The 24474-nt window shown below is 42.2% G+C and overlaps 1 protein-coding gene across 8 annotated transcripts in view; it reads right to left on the bottom strand.

The window, feature by feature from the left end:
• Positions 1 to 770: 770 nt before the first annotated feature.
• The window catches only part of CLIP1 (CAP-Gly domain containing linker protein 1), a 152274-nt gene continuing 128570 nt past the window's right edge, over positions 771 to 24474 (bottom strand). For 5 of the 8 annotated variants that reach the window (XM_031000649.3, XM_055358249.2, XM_031000648.3 and 2 more), the window contains 6 exons: positions 17848 to 17900; positions 8404 to 8521; positions 8168 to 8318; positions 7528 to 7577; positions 3374 to 3498; positions 771 to 2437 (listed from right to left, as the gene is read on the bottom strand). In XM_031000649.3, the coding sequence (XP_030856509.1) occupies positions 2212 to 2437; positions 3374 to 3498; positions 7528 to 7577; positions 8168 to 8318; positions 8404 to 8521; positions 17848 to 17900 (723 nt within the window). In that variant the 3' untranslated portion in view covers positions 771 to 2211. Of the gene's footprint in view, positions 2438 to 3373; positions 3499 to 7527; positions 7578 to 8167; positions 8319 to 8403; positions 8522 to 11867; positions 11889 to 17847; positions 17901 to 24474 lie in introns of all 8 variants that reach the window. The other 3 variants (XM_055358251.2, XM_055358250.2, XM_055358247.2) reach the window with 1 other exon arrangement.

Genomic DNA, 24474 nt, shown 5'->3' on the forward strand with positions numbered 1-24474 from the left:
AGCCACCGCACCAGGCCTACCAATTTCTTAAAAACTTTAGTAACAAGACTGCAGTAGAAATTGCTATATGAATGAATAGGGTTTGCTCATTTGAAGTAAAACCATTATGACAAACCTGAGAATATCAATTTACTACCATTAGCAAAAAAGAATAACCATTTATTGGCTGGGTGAGTACAGCTCACACCTGTACTCCCAACACTTTAGGAGGCTGAAGTGGGAGGATCACTTGAACCCAGGAGTTCAAAACCAGCCCGGGCAACATAGGGAGACTCACTCTGTACAAAAAATTTAAAAATTAGCCAGGTGTTGTAATCCCAGCACTTTGGGAGGCCGAGGCAGGCGGATCACGAGGTCAGGAGATCGAGGCTATCCTGGCTAACACGGTGAAACCCTGTCTCTACTAAAAATACAAAAAACTAGCTGGGCATGGTGGCGGGTGCCTATAGTCTCAGCTACTCGGGAGGCTGAGGCAGGAGAATGGCGTGAACCCGGGAGGTGGAGCTTGCAGTGAGCCGAGATCGCACCACTGCACCCAGCCTGCGCGACAGAGTGAGACTCCGTCTCAAAAAAAAAAAAAAAAAAAAAAAAAAAATTGGCCAGGTGTGGTGGCACTTGCCTGTAGTCCTAGCTGCTTTGGAGGCTGAGGTGAGAGGATTGCTTGAGCTCAGGAGTTGGAGGCTGCAGCAATCCATGATTGTGCCACTGTATTCCAGCCTGGGCAACAGAGTGAGACCCTGTCTCAAACAAAACAAAACCCACAAAACAAAAAAGAATAACCATTTATTAAAGTAGATACAGAACACTTGTTTGGCCAAATTTTAATACTGCTTTACATGTTTTTTGTTTGTGAAACAATTCGTATTACATTTATAACCAAAAATTTCAACTGGTAACAGATTTAATATTCACTGTCGAACACACAGTTGATAATCTTGAGGGGAAAATACATCAAAGGCATATATACAATTATAGAAGTTCTTATTGTACATGTAGCATGGAAGATACATTTTATTACTTTTTACATATTCTAGAAGACATTCAAATGAAGATAAATAGATTCAAACTGGTCGATAAACTGTTCAGGTGCTTTGAGGTCTTTCATTTTCTTTTTTGTGATAAGAAAATCCAAAATTATTAACGTTGAATTTCTCATCGTACATTCATCTAAAAACAGTAAAAAAAACTTGTGAAGGAAGATTGTAGATTGGTTATTTAGGTGTTTTATACTGGCTTATTGTTAATTGACTGCTGGGGATACCTGCTAGAGAAGGAAAAAAAATTGGAGAAAATTCCTCCAGTTATTTAAATCTGGTTAAGAAATAAAAGGAAAACAAACAAATGAAAATGGTTGCAAAGCCACAAGATGCTATGTCTGGCCTAGTCTGTTATGTCCTAATGATCATTTTAAGTGTTTTCTTTTTCAAAAAGGTAAATGTCCAAAAAGAAAGACACATTGTGTATGTTTTTTTCCCAAAATATAGATTTTTTAAAAATATATACTTATAATATATAGAAGCTGAAATTATGCAAAACTAATAAACAAAACACCACAGTAGATTAAGTGGGTGCAGCATGTAGATTATAAAATGTCCCCACAGCAGTTTGGGGGCTTGCCCCTCCCTTTACCTGCTTCATGATTTTATAATCACACCTAAGTATTATCAAGCCTGAAGTAAAGGCACTACTGATAACAGGTAGTGCAAAGAGCTCAGGTATTTCTTTGAATAAGAATAAAATACTTTAAATGAGTAGATGAAAATGCAAAATGGCACATTTTTTCAACTCATTCCAGTGTCAAAGCTTAACCAAAAAATCTAAATATACAAATGCAGCCTGGAAATATCTTAGTGCAAATATGAAAAGTAACGGCATAATTTAAAGTTACTTAAATAAGGTATTGTGAGGGTAGGGATTTTTCTACAAGGTCGGGGGGCCAATAAATGTAATGGCATCTGGTGCAATGTCTTCAAATGTAAAAATCAAGAAAATAAAATTCGAGGTGAAAACTCACCTACTAAATATTTATTATTCTAACTCATACGGGGAGACTAAAGGGCAATTTGTTGAAGATCAAAATATTTTCCTAGATTTGTTGACGGGGTTAAAAAATAACATGAGTTCTCCTGAAGTCTGCACACACAATGCTGGTGTTACGTTGTGTCAATGCGAGTGCGTCTGAGCAAGCCCAGTTCTCCACTGGAGGCTTCATCAGAAGGTTTCGTCGTCATTGCAGTTGGTGGCCCAGTGTCCAAACATCTCACAGATTTCACAGTATGGGCGTTCCTCACCCCGACTGCCATGGTGTGTGGAATGGGGAGGGTCCTCTGACATCTGTGCCTGGGTAGGACAATCCTCTGTGTCGTGGAGATCAAAGCAGTCACAAATGTCACAGAAGAGGCGAGGTTTCTTCTTGGACTGTTTCTCCTGATCATCACTACAAATGTTAATGTGTGAAATCAGAAAATTTATCAGAAGAAACTGAAGAGACAAGAACACTTGCAAAAAACTTAAAAATTAAGCAAGAACTAATTATGGCCAAGTCTGTGAGCCTCCAGTATAAGTAGTGCATTATCCCACATTTAAAGTATTTTTTTTATTTTTGAGATGGAGTCTCAGACTCTCACCCAGGCTGGAGTGCAGTGGCATGATCTTGGCTTACTGCAATCTCCACCTCCTGGGTGAAAGCAATTCTCCTGCCTCAGCCTCCCAAGTAGCTGGATTACAGGTGCGTGCCACCCCACACAGTTACTTTTTTGTATTTTCAGTAGAGCTGGGGTTTTGCCAAGTTAGCCAAGTTGGTCTCGAACTCCTGACCCCAGGTGATCTGCCCACCTCGGCCTCCCAGAGTGCTGGGATTACAGTCGTGGCCACCACGCCAGCCTCACATTTAAAATCTTCATGTCAAAGCATTTGTAGTCTCCTCTCACTCACTTGCCAGATTTATGGAAATCTATTTATGGCAAAGGAACCACAAAACATTTGTTTTTTTTTGTTGCGTCTTTTTACAATCCCCTAGAGAAGCTCACTTTAAAAACATATTTATTTTGATGAAACTAAGGTTCCCATCAGTATGGCTTTTTTTGAGACAGGGTCTTGCTCTGTCACCCAGGTTGGAGTACAGTGGCACAATCTCGGCTCATTGCAACCTCCAGCTCCAAGGCTCAAGTAGTTCTCCTGCCTCAGCCTCCCAAGTAGCTGAGATTACAGGCATGCAACACTACGCCTGGCTAACTTTTGTATTTTTAGTAGAGACGAGATTTCATCATGTTGGCCAGGCTGGTCTCGAACTCCTGACCCTCAAGTGGTCCGCCCGCCTCGGCCTCCCAAAGTGCTGGGATTACAGCAATCAGTATGTCTTCATATGAAATACCTGTCATAATTGTTTAGGTCATCCCCGTTCCCATTCAGGGCTGCTTCTGACATCATCTCCACCTTCATCTTGAGGTCTTGATTCTTCCTTTGAAGGTCCACTATTACTGAATTTAGGAAATCAATCTGATTTGTTAAAAAAAAAAAAGATGTGTAAAATGTCAAGAATATATATAAGCTGGAGCATCAAGAAGTCATGAAGTTTATACCTTTAAGCTCTGGCGGCAAAGTGTGCAGAAGGGGCCAACAGCGGCTATTAGGAACCCATGCTTTTCACTCTCCCGGAGGACAGGCATGCTGAGATTGTGTGAGTAAAGAGCTGAACTTAAATGAGGCCATGTCTAGGTGGTAAGGCTATGGCAGTTTCTTTTACCCCCTCACACCTTTCAGATGTGTGTTCTTCACTGTTCTTCAAATGTTCTTCAATGTGCATTACTGAGGAGATGTTATTTTATATTTAAAAAAAATTTTAAATTACACTTCATTGAATGTTTCTAGGTATAACATGGGTAAACTTCATTTGTTTTTGAGGCAAATGAAATTATTATTAATTTTTTTCCTCGCTCTGTTGCCAGGCTGGAGTGCAGTGGCAGGATCTCGGCTCACTGCAGCCTCTGTCTCCTGGGTTCAAGCAATTCTACTGTCTCAGCCTCCTGAATAGCTGGGATTACAGGCATGCGCCACCATGCCTGGCTGATTTTTGTATTTTTAGTAGAGACAGGGTTTTGCCATGTTGGCCAGGATGGTCTCAAACTCCTGACCTCAGGTGATCCACCCGCCTTGGCCTCCCAAAGTGCTGGGAATACATGTGTGAGCCACGGTGCCAGGCCATGAATTAATTAATTAATTAATTATTTTATTTATTTATGAGACGGAGTCTTGCTCTGTTGCCCAGGCTGGAGTGCAATGGCTCGATCTCGGCTCACTGTGACCTCTGCCTCCCAGGTTCAAGTGATTCTCCTGCCTCAGCCTCCCGAGTAGCTGGGACTATAGGCGCGTGCCACCAAACCCAGCTAATTTTTGTATTTTTAATAGAGACGGGGTTTCATCATATTGTCCAGGATGGTCTCAAACTCCTGACCTCGTGATCCGCCTGCCTCGGCCTCCCAAAGTGTTGGGATTACAGGCATGAGCCACTGTACCCAGCTGAAATTATTCCTAAACATCTAAATCTGTGGGTTGGTGGAGTGCTATTGATTCATGAAAAAATATAAGAAACATTTTTTTAAATAGGAAAAAAAAATCTTGCATTCTCCAGAAGTCATATTCTTATATTTCTGAATATATGGGTACAAGTTTGTTTTCATTCTACCACATAAAAAATATTGGCCAGGCGCGGTGGCTCACGCCTGTAATCCCAACACTTTGGGAGACGGAGGCAGGCGGATCATCTGAGGTCAGGAGTTCGAGACCAACCTGGCCAACATAGTGATACCCTGTCTGTAGTAAAAATACAAAAATTAGCTGGGTGTGGTGGCTTACGCCTGTAGTCCCAGCTACTCAGGAGGCTGAGGCTGGAAACTCGCTTGAATCCAGGAGGCGGACGTTGCAGTGAGCCATGACTACGCCATTGCACTCCAGCCTGGGCAACAGAGCAAGACTCCATCTCAAAAAAAAAAAAAAAATACACACACACACACACACACACACACACACACACACACACACAGAATGCATAAAAAGGTTAGTTTTTCCATTAAACTCTACAATCCATCCAGGACTTTTCTGTTTGGCAGATATGAAAAAGTCACATGGAAATTTCCTTCAGACTGTCATTTATCAACTGACTGATAATGGTGGAGCAATAAATAAACATGTCCTCAGGGAAAATGGAGAAGGCTAAAGCTCCCTCCAAACCTAGGAGAGACAGCCAGGCACGCCAACAAGGCGGTGTTCAGGTACCACCCAGAGGGAGAGTGCCCATGCCAAGAGCACTGGGGCAGTGGGGACAACAAGATGGCCAACAGGAGGGACCGCTCTTGTCCTGAACATTTCCTTTCAATCAAAGGGCATTTTGACTTAAAAACAAAAAATTTCTTCCTTCTACAAATAATAAAAAGTCTAATTTCTCTAAATTGAAAGATCCCACTTTAAAATATTTAAAATATATATAGATATACACACACATATACATAAATATTTTACTTTTTAAAGAAATATTTGGTCTTTTTCTCCTGCTGGGGAGTTATGAACAAAGTTAGCAATCACTGCAGTCTTTCTCTGCAGCATATCCCAGCATCATGGAGGCCACCTCTGAAGGCAGACCTGCTGAGTCTACCTTCACTTCTCAACGTGCATTTTCTAAGTCATTATCGTGTTAAGAGCTCCATTTCAGGAAGAAGAAAAAGCCACAAAATGGACATAAGTATAGTGGGAAACCACACACACACACACACACACACACACACACACGTGTGCACGCAAATTAGGAAACATGAAACGAACCATTTGCTGATTGGAAGAAAAGTGTTGTCAGCAGCAGATGAAACAAACCGAAGCAGAAAGGAAGGGGGAAGAGAAGACACTATTAGTTATTAAGCCCAGTAGACATACAAAGAGGACAATGCTAATCCATAGTAAGTTTGTACAGTGTTGAATCGTTTTGTGCCCCTCAAAGGAGGTGTCTGGCAACTAAAATCTCAAGGTGAGTTTTTCTTTTATTTAAATATAAAATGTGGCTTTTGTACTTTTGAATTTTGAACATGACTAATACATACAAAGTATATTAAAATTAAAAGACAGATGTTTGTTGCTATATACAATTATATTTCCAAGTACAGAATAGTTTGCCTTTATATAATCCCTTTTTACAAATTTTTGTTTGTTTTGAGACAGGGCCTTGCTCTGTCACCCAGCTTGGAGTGCCCATGTTGCGCAGGCTGGTCTCGGGCTCCAGCGATCTGCCTACCTTGGCCTACCAAAGTGCTGGGATTGCAGGTGTGAGCTGCTGTGCCCGGGCCCCCCACCCCACCTTTTTTTTTCTGAGACAGGTTCTTGCTTTGTCAGTCAGGGCTAAGTGCAGTGGCATGATCATGGCTCACTGCAGCCTCAACCTTCTGGACTCAAGTGATCCTCCTGCCTCAGCTTCTGGGGTAACTGGGACTACGGGAGTATGGCGCCATGCCTAACTAATTTTATTTTTTGTAGAGATGGGGTCTTGCCATTGTTGCTCAGGCTGGTCTCGATCTCCTGATCTCAAACAGTCCGCTTGCCACAGCCTTCCAAAAAGCTGGAATTATAGGCGTGAGCCACTGCACCTGGCCCAGGCCCTTAAAAACTTTTTTTTAATTAAGTAATTGTTTTGAGACAGGGTGTTGCTCTGTCACTCAGGCTGCAGGATTTTTTTTTTTTTTTTTTTTTTTTTTTTTTTGTAGAGATGAGGTCTCGCTATGTCCAGGTTGGTCTCAAACTTTTGGGCTCAAGCAATCATCCCACCTTGGCCTCCCAAAGTGCTGGAATTACAGGGATAAGCCACCATTCCTGGCCTAATCCCATTTTTAGTTTAAAACTAAAGTTGTTTTGTTAATTTTCGCTTTAAGAGACTGAGTTTTCAAGAAACCAGTCTTTTTAAGGTTTAGATGAGTAACAAACCCTTTGACAGAGCAATTCTACTTCTAGGAATTCATCCTGCAGAAATACTAATATATAAAATGATAGCTGCCCAAGATAATTCCTAACAGCGTTGTTTATAATACACCCAAAGGATCAGAAACATCCCAGTGTCATTGTCAACCAATAGGGAACTGACTAAATTATAGTAAATCCACATAATGGAACACTACGTAGCTATAAAAAAAATAAGTGCAGAACCGTTTATGTAGTATGCCATTATTTATGTTAAAAAAAAAGGGAGGGAAGACTGTATTAGTGCTGGCTGATATACACACTTTAAAAAATCTCTGAAAAGGAAAGACACAAATAACAGTAATTAACTGTTTGCAGGGTTGGGAACTGAGCAGAAGAGAGAGAAGGTTTGGAGGAAGACATTTAATGTATATATTTTTAATTCTGTTTAATGTTTGGACTAGAGGAATGTATTACCCATTCAAAAGACTAAATGATACAAAAGGCATCAAATGAGAAGGAAAATAAACGAAAAGATTCAATGATTTTGAAAAACAGCAAGAAAGTAAAGCAATAAGGCAGGAACATTACCTGACTCTCCTGGGCTCTTTCATCCTCATCTGCCTGAGTGTCTGTATTACCTTATATTTGAGGAAAAAAAAAAAAAAAAACAAGTGGAGGGAGAATATATGTATATTTTTAATCACAATCTAAACTGCAGTGAAAGGGCCTATGTTCAAAACTCATTTTCCTGTGGACTTCCCAGATGCACCACTTTCAGCACATGTGGATGAGTTTGTGTCCCCTTGCGGGACCCTACAGGGTCTCACAGACACCAGCCTTGCCCTTCATGTGCTCTCCCTCAGGCCTGCTAACTCCTGGGTTAGAATGCCTGTCACGTCCATCTGAATGAACAGAGGCAATCCACCCTTCTTCACCAAAGGGACCACCTCTTCTCCTGCACTGTTATGTACTTTAAGACCCCCCAGTCTGGATGGCAGCAGGCAGCCATCACAGTAGGTTTGTGACAATACTGACAGACCACAAGAAGCCCCAGGAACGGGGATGGCAGGCACGTGGGATTAGCCCTCGATTGATTAAGTGGTGGAAGAGCTAAGGAGAGTCAGGGTCAGGGCAGCATGAGAGCTGTCTTCGAAGAGCATCTCTACTAGAAAGGGCTCCTCGGGAGGAAGCGGGGTGTACAGACAAGCACTGGGCAGGCGCCCTTTACCTGAGGAGCTGCTGAGCTGCCTCTTGTTTTCTTTGAGTTGAAGCTCCAAGTTCTTTACCTTGAGCTCGAGCTTCACCTTATCAGACTCTAGAGTCTGAACAACTGAATGCAAGGACTTGGCAGAGGCGTTTTCTCCCCTGAGCACTGTGACCTGAAACACAGTTGTTTAGCTTAGGCTGAGGGTTTGAACAAAAGGAGGCCGCGTGAAAGCTCGTGCACCCTGGGTGGTACTCTACCTCATTTCTCAGTTTCTCCAGCTCGGCATCCTTTTCTGTGAGTAAGGCACTAGTTATACTGATGGATTTCTGCAAGGAAGCTTTCTCTTCATCTGCGTCTTTTATGAACTTGGATTCTCTAAAAGACCAAAGAGTTAAAAGTTCCACAAATCAACCGACAGACTGGTCAGTGTACAGCTGTTCTAGAACAAACACATAATTAATGTTAGTTAATGTAAAAAAATATATATAACAGGGAAGTTTTATAGGGAGTTAAGGCCATTATGCTCACAAAATTTTACTTGAAATTTTACTTACTGTGAGGGGAGAAAAAGTTTACCTATGCATAGACATGCCAGAGTCTGCATGTGATTGTATCCATTTGAACTTAAAGAAACAAGTTAATAAATTTGGAAGAGGTAGAATTAAAAAAGAAAAAACGGTTGCACCCTCCCCAATATTCTACTAAAATCTAACCCCAAGTTGAAGTTTGTTAATTCTTGAATAAATTATTACCAAGCAATAACGACAATTAAAATACACACATGCAAAGCAGTTATACAGATGTCATGCAGAGCAGCTTTATGCTGGAAATATCAATTGGTTCTCACTAATTTCAGTAACTTTTGTAGCAAGTTCCAAGAATGGGTGTTTAAGATGTTATGGGCCAAAACAGTAGTAAAGATTATTATTATTACTCAAACTGAAGGATTATTACTTTCCAGCCATAGACTATGAAGAGGACATTAAATTAGCTCATAGAAATTAATGGTAATTACATAAAGGCTAGAACAGAAAATGTTAAAATGGTTTTCTCAGGTGCAGAATGAAAGCATGGGGAGCCTGGAAGGAGAAATTCAGAGCGCCTGGTTTATGTTCTCGGCCTGACTCAGCACTTGGTTATCAGCAGAGGGCGGGGATGAGGCCTTTAATGAGAGGGTTGTGGGAGTGGGAAGAGAAAGGGAAAGACGAAGGAGGAACAGGGAGGGACGCAGGACACAGTGAAAACAGCCCAAAGAGCAGGCTAGCAAGTGTTTACATATGTGTACCTATTTAAAGTTGTGTGTTTTTTTAATTTTTTTTTGACAGAGTCTCGCTCTGTTGCCCAGGCTGGAGTGCAGTGGTGCGATCTCTGCTCACTGCAACCTCCACCTCCTGGGTTCAAGCGATTCTCCTGCCTCAGCCTCCTGAGTAGCTGGGATTACAGGCACCCGCCACCACGCCCAGCTAATTTTTGTATTTTTAGTAGAGATGGGGTTTCACCATGTTGGTCACCAGGCTGGTCTCAAACTCCTGACCTCAAGTGATCCGCCCACCTCAGCCTCACAAAGTGCTGGGATTACAGGCATGAGCCGGCCATACTGAAAGTTTTATTATAAAAACTACATGCATTTCAAAATGCCAAGGTCATTAAATACAAGAAAAGGCTGAGAAACTGTCACATATAGAGAAGACGAAGGAGATATGACAACTAACTGCAAGGCGGGATCCTAGTTTGGATGCTGTAACACAAAAGGACATTAGTGAGCAAACTGGTGAAATCTGAATGAAGTCCCTTGTTTCAGTTGAGAGTATGCTGCTCATGGGAGTTTCTCAGTTTTGATGATGGTGCCGGGGCTGTGTAGGATGTTCAATTAGGGGCAGCTGGGGGAAGGTCTGTGAGAACTGGATGCACTACTTTTGCAACTCTTCTGGAAATCTAAAATTATTTTAAAATAAAAAGTTTTTTAAATGACATGCAGTGTGAAACACGAGAGGAAAATGACAAAAATACTTTAGGAAAAACAAAACTGGAGAAAAGTTTCCTAGGCTAGGCCACAGGCCATACGACCTAAGACACTACATTACCACAGTCACCAGTGAGTGGTCATAACCTTAACAAGAAGCCAAATCACACCTGGTTCTATTCCAAGGAACTGGGAAAATGCAGAGGATGTACTGGTTGTCTGTTTTGGAACCAACTGGAGGAACAGAAAACTGAGGCCCAGGTTAGAAACGGCAGAATGTATGTCTGGTTAGTGAGACCCAAGATATCCGGCACACAAGTTACAGAAATCTCATGACTTATGGCAAATTGAAACTCTACACAAAGATGAAAATATAAGTGTTGTATTTATCTCATTGTGTGGCTTACACTTACACTCCAGAATGAGAAGTAGTAAGAAAAGAATCTGAGACAGAAATTTCTTGAATTAAAAACCCCAGCATTACTCACGCACTGGAAACGGGTGGGCATCAGTGCGGGTAAATTACTAAGCTAGTAACCTTGTTAGGACATAGGCTCTTGCTTAGGTTAAAACAGCAACTTAAATGAAAGGAATGTACAGGTGCTTTTTGCCACCTGGGAAGTAAAAATATCTGATGTCATCCAAAGATGCAATAAAGCCTGGGTTTCAGCCAGGCACAGTGTCTCATCCATGTCATCCCAGCACTCTGTGAGGCCAAGGCAGGAGGATCGCTTGAGGCCAGGAGTTCGAGACCAGCCTGGTTGACACAGTGAGACCCCCGTCTCTACAGAAACTTACAAAAGAAAAAAAAATTAGCTAGGCATGGCAGCGCATGCTTGTTGTCCCAGCTACTAGGGAAGCTGAGGCGGGAGGATGGCTTGAGCCCAGGAGCTTGAGGTTGTAGTGAGCTGTGATAGTGTCACTGCACTCCAGCCTGGGCAACAGAGCAAGATCCCGTCTAAAAAAAAAAAATCCTGGGTTTCTTATGTTTCTATTAAATGCATTTAGTAGTTGATTCTGTTAAAAAAATGATTTCCAGAGCTTCACTTGCTATAAATCCAACTCAAATTTGAAAAAATGTAATTTTAAATGTTTTTACTAAAAAAATACCAGGATTTTGGGGTTGTCAAGAAGAGATTTAGATTTCCCTATAATCAGGACTCTATTTGGCCAAGATCCCACAGATGCTTAGTGCTGGGGAGGGATAAACAAACCTCCAGCTGGCAGAAGGAAAAAGGGACAGGTGCCCTTCTCTGGGGCCACCAAACAAACTCTGCTCATCATCGCATACACACACAACCTCTCAGCCTGGCTGCTTTCTAAGGAGATGGCTGCCAGAATGCTTCTTATACAAGTTACCAACACGTGCATGGTTAAGAAAGAAATTTGACTTGTGATTTATACACCAAATGACAGGATAAGTAGACTCTGGCAGCTCATCTTTGTGACTTATTGTCATTGCTAGCTTCTTAGGCCATCTCTAAGCTCCAATTCCACTATGCAAACCACCAGGAGGGACTAAATTAAACCATCGTCTATGCCAACATTACTGACGTCTGAGTCACAAATCGTATTAAGCCATTAGCTGGAATGACTTGGTATTACCAAAAAAAATCAAGAAGGGAAAATAAACATAACATGAAAGAAGGGATAGAGGGAACAGAAATCTTTCTCTCTCCATCTCCCAAGGGAACATTTTACCCAGATTCTTTCCTTACTACTTATATAAGAAACAAATTCCAGTAATGAAGCAAATACCTTAAAGTGTTACTGGGCAAGCTTTAAAAATGCAAGATAACAAGAACCAAATATTAGAACCATGAAGAGAAATGCAAATACAGTAAGGAGACTAAATTTGCACTGAAGTTCTTTGCTGTATATAGATATAAAAAGGAAATATATGTGTGTGTTTGTGTATATATATATATATATATACTGCTGAGAATATTTTACAAAACAAAAGCAAGACACAGAGGGACAAAGGCAGCCAAAAAATATATACAACAATTTGGTTTACTAAAAATATATGAAATTTATTTATTATAACGTGGATAGACTTTCTTTAGTCTTACCATTAAAGACACACAGATATAGCAAAGGAAGCAAGAGTAGGAAAGGGAAAAGAGAGGGGTGAAATGAGCATTGGTAAGTAGCGCAAGCTCGGAGACAGTCAGACAGTTAGCAACCCACAGTGAGCCGGATGAGCTGAAGTAGCACGGGACCTCCTCAGAATTTGGGGGCTTTATTGTCAAACCAGTTTTTACTCCTAACAGAAATCCTGCATTGGCACTGACAGGATGAATTCTGACTCCAAAAATCCATGCCTCGCGCCTTTGGCTTTGGAGCCCCTTCTTTTGACATTAAAAAGCCTGGAGAAGGGAGCAACCAAACCAGCTCCCAAATCTGCATCAGGCTTCAGAGGCACAGATGAACAAACTCCCCCAGTTCTGGCAATTAGAGCAACGCAAGGCATACCCTGCTTTACCCATTAGACTCTTAGAGCCTGTTTTTAAAAGGCTTACCCAACTTGAGAGTTTTTCGAAGAAATGATTATTATGCTTGGGGAAAAATTTTTTTACTACATACTGCTTGCAACTCAATGTTTAAAGTTACAAAAAAACAAAAAACAAAAAGAAAAAAAACCCCACAGCAAATAAAGAAGGATTCTACTAATTCCTTTCTTTTTCTTTCTTTCTTTCTTTTCTTTCTTTTTTTTTTTTTTTTTTTTGAGATGGAATCTCACTCTGTTGCCCAGGCTGGAGTGCAGTGGTGCGATCTCGGCTCACTGTAACCTCCGCCTCCTGAGTTAAAGCAACTCTGCTGCCTCAGCCTCCTGAGTAGCTGAGATTCCAGGCACCCGCCACCACACCCAGCTAATTTTTGTATTTTTAGTAGAGATGGGGTTTCACCATGTTGGCCAGGCTGGTCTTGAACTCCTGACCTCAGGTGATCCTCCCAAAGCACTGGGATTACAGGCGTGACCCACCGCACCCAGCCGGATTCTACTAATTTCTTCATGATAACCAGTTTAATCCTACAGTTGGGAGTAAGTTCTGCACTTGAATATCATGACCATTTGGCCATAGTGATTCTATTACTATCTTAACTATGTACGTTTAATGATCACTTCTGAATTCAAGTGTTGACTAAGCTCTCAGTTCTTGCATGACCAACTACATTTCAAATACTCATAATGTAAGTATTTGCAAGGCTTTTTAAATTAATAGTATATTAAGTTCTTTTTGGTACTCAATGGTTGACACATTTATTTAACCATTACACGCATAGGCCTACATATGAATCCTTTATCAAACTGACTTTTAGAAGGCAATGAAGGGCCCCAACTATTATCTAAAATCCATTTACATTCAGGTTTCTAAAACAGAAATAACTTTCCATAAGGGTTAATTAACAAACAAAAAACACTTCTACACATGATAAACTAGGAGTGAAATTTTCACTCCCAGAAAAAGTCATCTTTATCTATAATTTCTGATGAAAATTAAGAGTGATTTTCAAGAGACATCCTCCTAAACATTGAGGACATAAAACAGGAACAGAGAGAAGTAGGAGAGAGAACTTCACGGCCCCCAAATTTGTTTCATCTTTTTTTTTTTTTTTTTTTTTTTTTTGAGATGGAGTTTTGCTCTTGTTGCCCAGGCTGGAGTGCAATGGCGCGATCTCGGCGCACTGCAACCTCTGCATCCCGGGTTGAAGCGATTCTCCTGCCTCAGCCTCCTGAGTAGCTGGGACTACAGATGCCCGCCACCACGCCCGGCTATTTTTGTATTTTTAGTAGAGACGGGGTTTCACCATGTTGGCCAGGCTGGTCTCACACTCCTGACCTCAGGTGATCCACCTGCCTCGGCCTCCCAAAGTGTTGGGATTACAGGCGTGAGCCACTGCACCTAGCCATGTTCCATCTTTTTAAGCCATGAAAAGCATCCCATGCCTAACCATATTTTGAAAGGCATGTAATTTACTTAAAGTTACATGATAAGGACTTCATCATTAAGTACATCATCTCTTTTTTAAAAAGATACACATAAATAATAAATAAATAAAAAGCTTAAAAATTCACTGAGAAGAGAACCAGCATAAGAAATCTGATGATCTGAGTCTTTAGCCTGCACCTGTCTTTTATTAGTCCTGAGTCCTTGGCCAACTTGCCTAACTTTTTGAGCTTTAGTTTCATCGTTTTATGTATTTATTTTATTTTAGAGACAGGGTCTCACTATGTTGCCCAGGCTAGAGTACAGCAGCTCTTCTCAGGCATGATCAGAGTGCACTACAGCACTGAATACCTGGGCTCAAGTGATCCTCTCACCTAAGCCTCCTGAGTAGCTGGGACTACAGGCACGTGCCACCATGTCCAGCTAATTTCATCATTTAAAAATGCAAGCTCCACCATTATATTTCACTGGGTTGTTTTGAGATTAGATCAATTTGTGAATTATGAAGTGCTACATAAATGTAGGGAGATACCAGTCTTTTTTGTTTTTTTTTTTTGAGACTGAGTCTTGCTCTGTCACCAGGCTGGAGTGCAGTGGCACGATCTCGGCTCACTACAACCTCCACCTCCCGGGTTCAGGCAATTCTCCCGCTTCAGCCTCCTGAGTAGCTAGGACTGCAGGCACATGCCACCATGCCCAGCTAATTTTTGTATTTTTAGTAGAGACGGGGTTTCACCTTTCACCATGTTAGCCAGGATGGTCTCAATCTCTTGACTTCGTGATCCGCCCACCTCGGCCTCCCAAAGAGCTGGGATTACAGGTGTAAGCCACCGTGCCCGACCTAATTTTTGTATTGCCAGGCTGGTCTTGAACCCTGACCTCAAGTGATCCACCGGCCTTGGCCTCCCAAAGTGCTGGGATTACAGGCGTGAGCCACTGCACCCGACCTTTTTTTTTTTTTTTAAATGGAGACATAGTCTCACTATGTTGCCCAGGCTGGTCTTAAACTCTTGCGCTCAACTGATCCTCCCTTTTTGGCCTCCCAAAGTGCTGGGGTTACAGGCATGAACCACTGTGCCAGGCCACAGCTCCCTTGCCAGAATGCTGCAGGAACAAGCCCTATTTATTTTTTCACATGTCCTTGATAACTCCTTACATAAGGGTTTTTTTTTTTTAAAGAAATAAAAACCTTATTTATGTAAAATTAAATACCCCGAGGCCCACAGAGACAGAACTGTGGCTATAAACAGGAACGAGGTTTAGGCATGGCAAACTAGGCATCACTTTTCAAGTTCCCTGGAGAACATCTGGCTGGGCTGGGAATCATTGGTTATGCTATTCTTTAAGGTTTGTTTTTAGTTTTAGTTTTGTTTCTAATAAGCAAAAAAGCACATCACTGTTGTGATACACACCTATTTAGTATTCTGCAGCAACTGCTGGACAGGCTGTTGTTCTCAGCAGTAGCACCCACTAAACCTGCTTGGCACCGTGTAAAGCACAGACATTCTCTAAATAAAAACCACACATTTTAAAAGAGCAGACAGGCCAGGCGCAGTGGCTCACGCCTGTAATCCCAACACTTTGGGAGGCTGAGGCAGGTGGATCACGAGGTCAGGAGTTAGAGACCAGCCTGGCCAAGATGGTGAAACCCTATCTCTACTAAAACTACAAAAATTAGCCAGGCATGGTGGTGCACGCCTGTAATACCAGTTACTTGGGAGGCTGAGGCAGGAGAATTGCTTGAACCTGGGAGGTGGAGGTTGCAGTGAGAGCCGAGATTGAGCCACTGCACTCCAGCCTGGGTGATAGAGCAAGACTCTGTCTTAAAAAAAAAAAAAAAAAAAGTACACAAAGACTTATCAGGGGCACAGCAGTGGTGAAACACACGCGCATTCTGAGTATAAACACCACCTTAGTGAAATTTCACTAAGTATTTCTAAATTTAAAAAAAGGAAAGGCAGCCTGGGCAACATAACAAGACCTTGTCACTATAAAAAAAAATTTTAAAAGCCGGGTGCGGTGGCTCACGCCTGTAATCCCAGCACTTTGGGAGGCTGAGGCAGGCAGATCACGACGTCAGGAGACAGAAACCATCCTGGCTAACACGGTGAAACCCTGTCTCTACTAAAAATACAAAAATTTAGCCGGGTGTGGTGTCATGCACCTGTAATCCCAGCTACTCAGGAGGGGGAGGCAGGAGAATCGCTTGAACCCAGGAGGCGGAGGTTGCAGTGAGCCGAGATCGCACCACTGCACTCCAGCCTGGGTGACAGAGTGACAGTCTGCCTCAAAAAACAAACAAACAAACAAACAATTAGCCAGGTGTGATCACGCATGCCTGTAGTCCCAGCCACTTGGGAGGCTGAGAGGTCGGAAGATCAATTGAGCCCAGGAGACTGAGGCTGCCATAAGCCATGATTGAGCCATTGCAATCCAACTGGGGAGACACAGCAAGATCATGTCTGAAAAAAATAAATTAAAAAAAGAAAAAAGAAAATGCATCCCTGGACCAAGGCCTAACGTCCTTTAGAATGTGACTTATGGAATACAAATAGCTAAATCTAAATAAATAAAGCCCTCAACTCCTAAGCAACTGCTACGCTGGCAGAGGAGACAGTGCTGCGTAAAACATACACTTCAGTAGGTCGGTGGGGAAACCTCCTCTGCCCTGAAGAGTGGGAATAATACTTCACAAGAGCATGGAGAGATTACTGGTTATGCTATTCTTTAAGGTTTGTTTTTATTTTTAGTTTTGTTTTTAACAAGCGAAAAAGCACATCACTGTTGTGATATGCACCCATTCTGCAGCACCCACTGGACAGGCTGTGGTTCTCGGCAGTAGCACCCCCTAAACCTGCTTGGACCGTGTAGCACAGACATTCTGTAAACAAAAACTGCACATTTTAAAAGAGCAAAGACTTATCAGCTTATAGAAGCATGAAGCTTCTACACAATTATTTCTGTGGGCCATGTTCTTCCTTATTGGAAAGTACTGAAAAAGTTATCCTAGTTTTTAATTTGAGTATTATTTGACTATCATGGGAGAGTAAGTAAGAAAGCCTTTTAAAGCAAATAGAAACACTTAAAATCACATTACGCATTATTAGTGAACATTAAAATTTTCATATAATTGCAATCAGTATTTATATCCAGATCGATAACTGTATGTAAGATTCTAGTGTGTTTAGTTACTGAAACTAGGAGGTAACAGTGGTGTAACATGAGACAATCTGATTTTAGATCACTTCTGAGTGAAAGCAACTGAACATGGCTTACGAACTATTTTTGTTTTAGTAATAGTGAAACTTCTGCAAATGGATTCTCTTTTTCTTTTTTTTTTCTTTTTTGAGACGGAGTCTCTCACTGTTGCCCAGGCTGGAGTGCAGTGGCGCGATCTCGGCTCACTGCAACCTCCGCTTCCCAGGTTCAAGTGATTCTCCTGCCTCAGCCTCCCAAGTAGTTGAGATTATAGGTGCCCGCCACTATGCCCGGCTAAATTTTTGTATTTTTAGTTGAGATGGGGTTTCACTATGTTGGTCAGGCTGGTGTCGAATTCATGATCCGCCAGCCTTGGCCTCCCAAAGTGCTGGGATTACAGGTGTGAGCTATCACGCCTAGCCCTGCAAATGGATTTTCATATTTTGTCAGTTACAAGTACCAAACTATCACAATGCCATTTTCTGAATCTAAGAAGGTCACTTGTTTTCTACTATAAGTTACCACACATATCATGTTCTGACATCTTATTAAACACACACACATACAACAATCAACAGAAAGCTTACCTTTTTTTCATTTCTAACAACTGATTATTGAGCACAGATCTTTCTTCTTCCAGCTAGGAAAAAACACAAAAAACTTCAGTTCATAACCAGGCAACAGAAAGGCATATTTCTCATCCCACATGTACATCCCCCAGGCTCCAGGACAGCTAAAGCCATTGGCTTTCCTCAACAGCAATGAAGAGGGACAAGTGGTCACTCTATCACAGGATGTGCAGTTATTAATATATAAATCACTTACGACCTCAGTAACTCCCCCTCCTCAGGGACCTGAGAGTTAAACATATTAAACAATCACAACTTGAACACAACGAAGCACATCTTTTTTTTTTTTTGAGACGGAGCCTCGCTCTGTCGCCCAGGCTGGAGTGCAGTGGCTCCATCTCGGCTCACTGCAAGCTCCACCCCCCGAGTTCACGCCATTCTCCTGCCTCAGCCTCCCGAGTAGCTGGGACTACAGGCGCCCGCCACGACGCCCGGCTAATTTTTTGTATTTTTTAGTAGAGACGGGGTTTCACCGTCTTAGCCAGGATGGTCTCGATCTCCTGACCTTGTGATCCGCCCGCCTCAGCCTCCCAAAGTGCTGGGATTACAGGCGTGAGCCACCACGCCCGGCCCGAAGCACATCTTAAGCATTCAAAAATGTTAATTGGCCAGGCGCGGTGGCTCACACCTGTAATCTCAGCACTTTGGTGGGGCAAGGTGGGCAGATCAGGAGTTCGAGCCCAGCCTGGCCAACATGGTGAAAGCCCATCTCTACTAAAAATGTAAAAATTAGCCAGGTGTAGTGGTGTGTGCCTACAATCCCAGCTACTCAGGAGGCTGAGGCAGGAGAATCGCTTGAACCCAGGAGGCAGAGGTTGCAGTGAGCCAAGACTGAACCACTGCACTCCAGCCTGGGTGACAGAGTGAGACTCCATCTAAAAAAAAAAAATTGTTAAATGAGTGAGTAAAGCTCCACTGCTAACATTCTAGTTCCTTTACTTAAACCGCAGAAGTCAAGTGTCACTAAATTGCAGAGGACTAGGTACAGGCTACATACTCTCTGTGGGCCTCAATGTACTCACATCCATCAATTCAACACACATTCACTGAATGGTTAGTATATTCAAGCATTATTCAAGCATTTGTTTCTCGTGTATAAAACAAAGAGGTTACAAAAGAATTTCCAGTGGTTTTTTATTATCTGATGAAAGATAAAAAACAAAAGATTCAGGTAGTTAATCTTGTGAAGGAGGAATCATCTCTACCTCCAACCTGCACTACCCAGTTTGGCCAAATACCACCAGTTTCAACTCATACTGTTAATGTTTTTTTTTTTTTTCTTTTTTGATACAGAGTCTTGCTCTGTTGCCCAGCTGGAGTGCAGTGGTGCAATCTCGGCTCACTGCAACCTCTGCCTCCCAGGTTCAAGTGATTCTCCTGCTTCAGTCTCCCGAATAGCTGGGATTACAGGTGCCTACCACCATGCCCAGCTAATGTTTGTATTTTTAGTAGACAGGGTTTCGCCATGTTGGCCAGGCTGCACACTGTTAATTTTTTTAAAAGGGTCAAAAAGCTCTTATATTTTTTTTAAATAAAAAGATAACACCAAAGATTATGTAATGGCTTCCAACAGCCTAGAATTTAAGTTACTAGCTCACTCTAAGTAGTTATAGTCATTATTAATTATTACTTATGTTCATGCTTTGCTATGAGGTCTTATTTTAAAAATTCTTACATATACATTATGTTCTGAACATAAATATCCCTTTACCATGAAATCTGTAAATGTTAACATAGTTTTATAGACTCTTTGATGTCCTAGCCCATTAAGATATATGTTTTTGCTGCATGACTAATTCACAGAAATATTTAGAAATTTTTAGAATGAAAGGAAGAAAAAAGAGTGGGAGGCAAACTTTAAAAAATGAAATGAGAAAGAGAACATCTGGAGAGTGGGATATGGAGATGAGAAGGGTTTTCATTTTGGTCTTTATGCCCTTTGTACAGTTTATATTTATTCTTTAAAGAAGGAATCTGTTTTAGTTTTATAATTTAAAAGATAAAAAAATCAATACTTAAAACTGGAAAATTTTTACAATGAATATATAAATGGACAAAGAGCATGGCAGACAATTCACAAAACAAAATAAAAATCATTAATGAATATTTGAAAAATCATTCAACCCTACAAAAACACAATACGCAAAGATTCTCCCTCTTTCTTAGAGGGTCCATGTGCCTGAATTTCCAAGGAAGAGATGTTTGATATTTATTATACTGATCTTTATAGAAAACAATGTTTTTTCTTCTTCTGGTCCAGGATTACCCAATCTAGGAGACAGCAAGCTGCATCTAGCAGTTTTATTTCTTTTTTCTTTTTTTTAGACAGAGTTTTACTCTTGTTGCCCAGGCTGGAGTGCAATGGCCCTACCTCAGCTCACTGCAACCTCAGCCTCCTCGGTTAATGTGATTCTCCTGCCTCAGCCTCCTAAGTAGCTGGGATTACAGGCGCTGCCACCATGCCTGGATCATTTTTTGTATTTTTAGTAGAGGCGGGGTTTCACCATGTTGGCCAGGCTGGTCTCAAACTCCTGACCTCAGGTGATCCACCAGCCTCAGCCTCCCGAAGTGTTGGGATTACAGGCGTCAGCTTCTGCGCCCGACCCTTCTTTTCTTTTTTTTTGAGACGGAGTCTCACTCTGTCACCTAGGCTGGAGCGCGGTGGCGCGATCTTGGCTCACTGCAACCTCTGCCTCCCAGGTTCAAGCGATTCTCCTGTCTCAGCCTCCCAAAGAGTGGGGATTACAGATGTGTGCTACCACGCCCAGCTAACTTTTCTATTTTTAGTAGAGACGGGGTTTCATCATGTTGGCCAGGCTGGTCTCGAACTCCTGACCTCAGGTGATCCACCCGACATGGCATCCCAAAATGCTGGGATTACAGGTGTGAGCTATCACACCCGGCCAGTTCCTCTCTTTCCTTGTCTTTTATGGCCTTGACAGTTTTGAAGAGTATAAGCCAGTTATTTTCTAGAACGTCAGTTTGGATTCGTCTGATGTTTCCATGTCATTAGAGTCAAATCATGCACTTTTTGGCAGGAACACCACAGAAGTAATCCTGTGTCCTTCTCAGCAGATGATATCAGGAGGTACACACTGTTGATTTTTGGTGAGGTTAACTTCGGTCACTTGGTTAAGGAGGAAGTATCTTCCATGTTTCTCCACTGGAAAGATACTATTTTTTTCTTTGTAATTAATATGTATTTTTGGGGGATACATTTTGAAACTACGTAAATACCCTGTTATTCAACAAACTTTTACCTACTTGTTTTAGCACAGATTGATGATTCTTGCCTGAACAAATTATTACCATGCTGGTTACCATATGGTGATTGTATGACTCTGTCATTCCAACCATTAAATATTAGTTGGCCTTCTACCATGAGTAAGGGCTTTCATTTTCCATTCATTCATTCATTCAAGACAGAGTCTCGCTCTGTCACCCAGGCTGGAGTGCAGGGACAAAATCTCGGCTCACTGCAACCTCCGCTTCCCAGGTTCAAGCAATTCTCGTGCCTCAGCCTCCCAAGTAGCTGGGATTACAGGCATGTGTCACCACGCCTGGCTAATTTTTTGTTTTTTTGTTTTTTTTTTTTTCAGTAGAGATGGAGTTTCACTATATTGGTCAGGCTGGTCTCGAACTCCTGGACTCAAGCAATCTGCCCATCTTGGCCTCCCAAAGTGCTGGGATTACAGGTGTGAGCCACTACTCCTGGCTTCCATTTATTTATTAATACCTGTTTAGATTCATGGTTTCCTGTTATTCAGTCTGTTATAATCTATTATATCTCTATTTATTTTGATGCTTGAATTATCTCACATTTGGTCAGTGGGAGCTTCTTCACGATGGCTCTGATGTCCTCTCCACTAATCTCTATTATTCTTTGAGCGCTTCCTTGCTTTTTGGTACACAAAATATTCCAAGCTCACCTTATACTCTTTCCGTCCCAGCCTGGCATCAGCCATTTCTCTATGCACTTCTGGCTCCTTTAGTGAAGAGTATTTAGAAAACAAGCTCTAGGCATTAGTTGTGCTCATTGGTACTGGGTTTTGTTACTTCTAAGCCCTGTCAGGGGAGCTGACCAAAACTTAAAACTTCTACTCTTCAAAAGATATTGTTAAGAAAGTATAAAGACGGCCGGGCACGGTGGCTCAAGCCTGTAATCCCAACGCTTTGGGAGGCCGAGGCGGGCGGATCACGAGGTCAGGAGATCGAGACCATCCTGGCTAACACGGTGAAACCTTGTCTCTACTAAAAATAGAAAAAAAATTAGCCGGGCGTGGTGGCGGGTGCCTGTAGTCCCAGCTACTCAGGAGGCTGAGGCAGGAGAATGGCGTGAACCCGGGAGGCGGAGCATGCAGTGAGCCGAGATAGCACCACTGCAGTCCAGCCTGGGCAAAAGAGCAAGACTCTGTCTCAAAAAAAAAAAAAAAAAAAGGCAAAGAAAGTATAAAGACAAGCCACAGATGGGGAGAAAACATTGGCAAAACACAACCCAATAAAGAACTTGTATCTAGAATATAGTAAGAACTCTCACAATGCAATAATATGTAGACACAAAAACAAAATGAAAAAATGACCGAAAGATTTGAATGGACATTTTACCAAAGAAGAGAGACAGATGGTTAGTAAGCACAGGAAATGATACTCGGCATCATCAGTCATCAGGAGAACGCAAACTGAAACCACATTGAGATTCACTCCACATGCCACCTGGGCACCCAAGCCCTCCATCCCAGTGGTTCCCTAGTTGGCAAATAGATTAATGTTTAAAAAGACAAAACAAAACAAAAACCCCTAGGTGCTGAAAAGTATGTGGGATAACCAGAAACCTCATAAATTGCTGGTGAGAATGTAAAATAGTACTAATTTTGGAAAATGGTTTGAGAATTTCTTTTTCTTTTTTTTTTTGAGACGGAGTTTCGCTCTTGTTGCCCAGGCTGGATTGCAATGGCGCAATCTCAGCTCACTGCAACCTGTGCCTCCTGGGTTCAAGCAATTCTCCTGCCTCAGCCTCCTGAGTAGCTGGGATTATAGGCATGCGCCACCATGCTCGGCTAATTTTTGTATTTTTAGTAGAGACAGGTTTTCTCCATGTTGATCAGGCTGGTCTCGAACTCCTGACCTCAGGTGATCCACCCGCCTCGGCCTCCCAAAGTGCTGGGATTACAGGCGTGAGTTACCGTGCCCAGCCTGAGAATTTGTTTTTTTGTTTGTTTGTTTGTTTTTTTTTGAGACAGAGTCTTGCTCTGTTGCCCAGGCTGGAGTGCAGCGGCACAATCTCAGCTCACTGCAAGCTCCGCCTCCCAGGTTCACACCATTCTCCTGCCATTCTCCTGCCTCAGCCTCCCGGAGAATTTCTTAAAAAGGTAAACATACACTTACCATACTAGCAATTCCACTCCTAGGTGTTTACCCATGATAAATGAAAACATATGCCCCTGGCCTCTTCACGAATTCAAAACAACTTTACTCAAAATACCCCCAAACCTGTAATCCCAGCACTTTGGGAGGCCGAGGCGGGCGGATCACAAGGTCAGGAGATCCAGACCATCCTGGCTAACATGGTGAAACCCTGTCTCTACTAAAAATACAAAAAAATTAGCCGGGTGTGGTGGTGGGCGCCTGTAGTCCTAGCTACTCGGGAGGCTGAGGCAGGAGAATGGTGTGAACCTGGGAGACAGAGCTTGCAGTGAGCTGAGATGGCGCCACTGCACTCCAGCCTGGGTAAGAGTGCAAGACTCTGTCTCAAAAAAAAAAAAAACAAAAAAAAAAACAAAAAACTCCAAGCTGGAACAACCCACTGTCCAAATGGATAAAGCAACTATGATATAATCCCAAACTGCTGATATATATAACAACATGGATAGACCTCCAAAGGAATATGCTAAGTGAAAGAAACCAGAGTGACTGGGCGCAGTGGCTCACACCTGTAATCTCAGCACTCTGGGAGGCCAAGGCAGGATGACCACTTGAGCCCAGGAGTTCGAGACCAGCCTGGGTAACACAGTGAGACCTTGTCTCTATAAAAAGATCAAAAAATTAGTCAAATGTGACACAGACGCCTGTAGTCCTAGCTACTCAGGAGGCTGAAGTGGGAGGCTACAATGAGTCAAGACTGCACCACAGCACTCCAGCCTGGGTGACAGAGTGAGACCCTGTCTCAAATAATAATAATAAAATAGATAAAAATAGGGCCGGGTGCAGTGCCTCACGCCTGTAATCTCAGCACTTTGGGAGGCAAGGCAGGCAGATCATGAGGTCAGGAGACAGAGACTCCATCCTGCCTAACTAACATGGTGAAACCCCGTCTCTACTAAAAATACAAAAAATTAGCTGGGCGTGGTGGCATGCACCTCTATAGTCCCAGCTACTCAGAAGGCTAAGACAGGAGAATTGCTTGAACCCAGGAGGCAGAGGCTGCAGTGAGCCAAGACTGTGCCATTGCACTCCAGCCTGGGAGACAGAGCGAGACTACATCTCAAAAAAAAAAAAAATTAATAATTAAAAATCAATAAATTAAAATTAAAATTAAAAATAGAAAAAGATTTTCTCTTTGGGAGGCTGAGATGGGCGGCAGATCAT

The sequence above is a fragment of the Gorilla gorilla genome, chromosome 10, assembly GCF_029281585.2.
Source record: "Gorilla gorilla gorilla isolate KB3781 chromosome 10, NHGRI_mGorGor1-v2.1_pri, whole genome shotgun sequence".
In the NCBI taxonomy this organism is placed as follows: domain Eukaryota; kingdom Metazoa; phylum Chordata; class Mammalia; order Primates; family Hominidae; genus Gorilla; species Gorilla gorilla.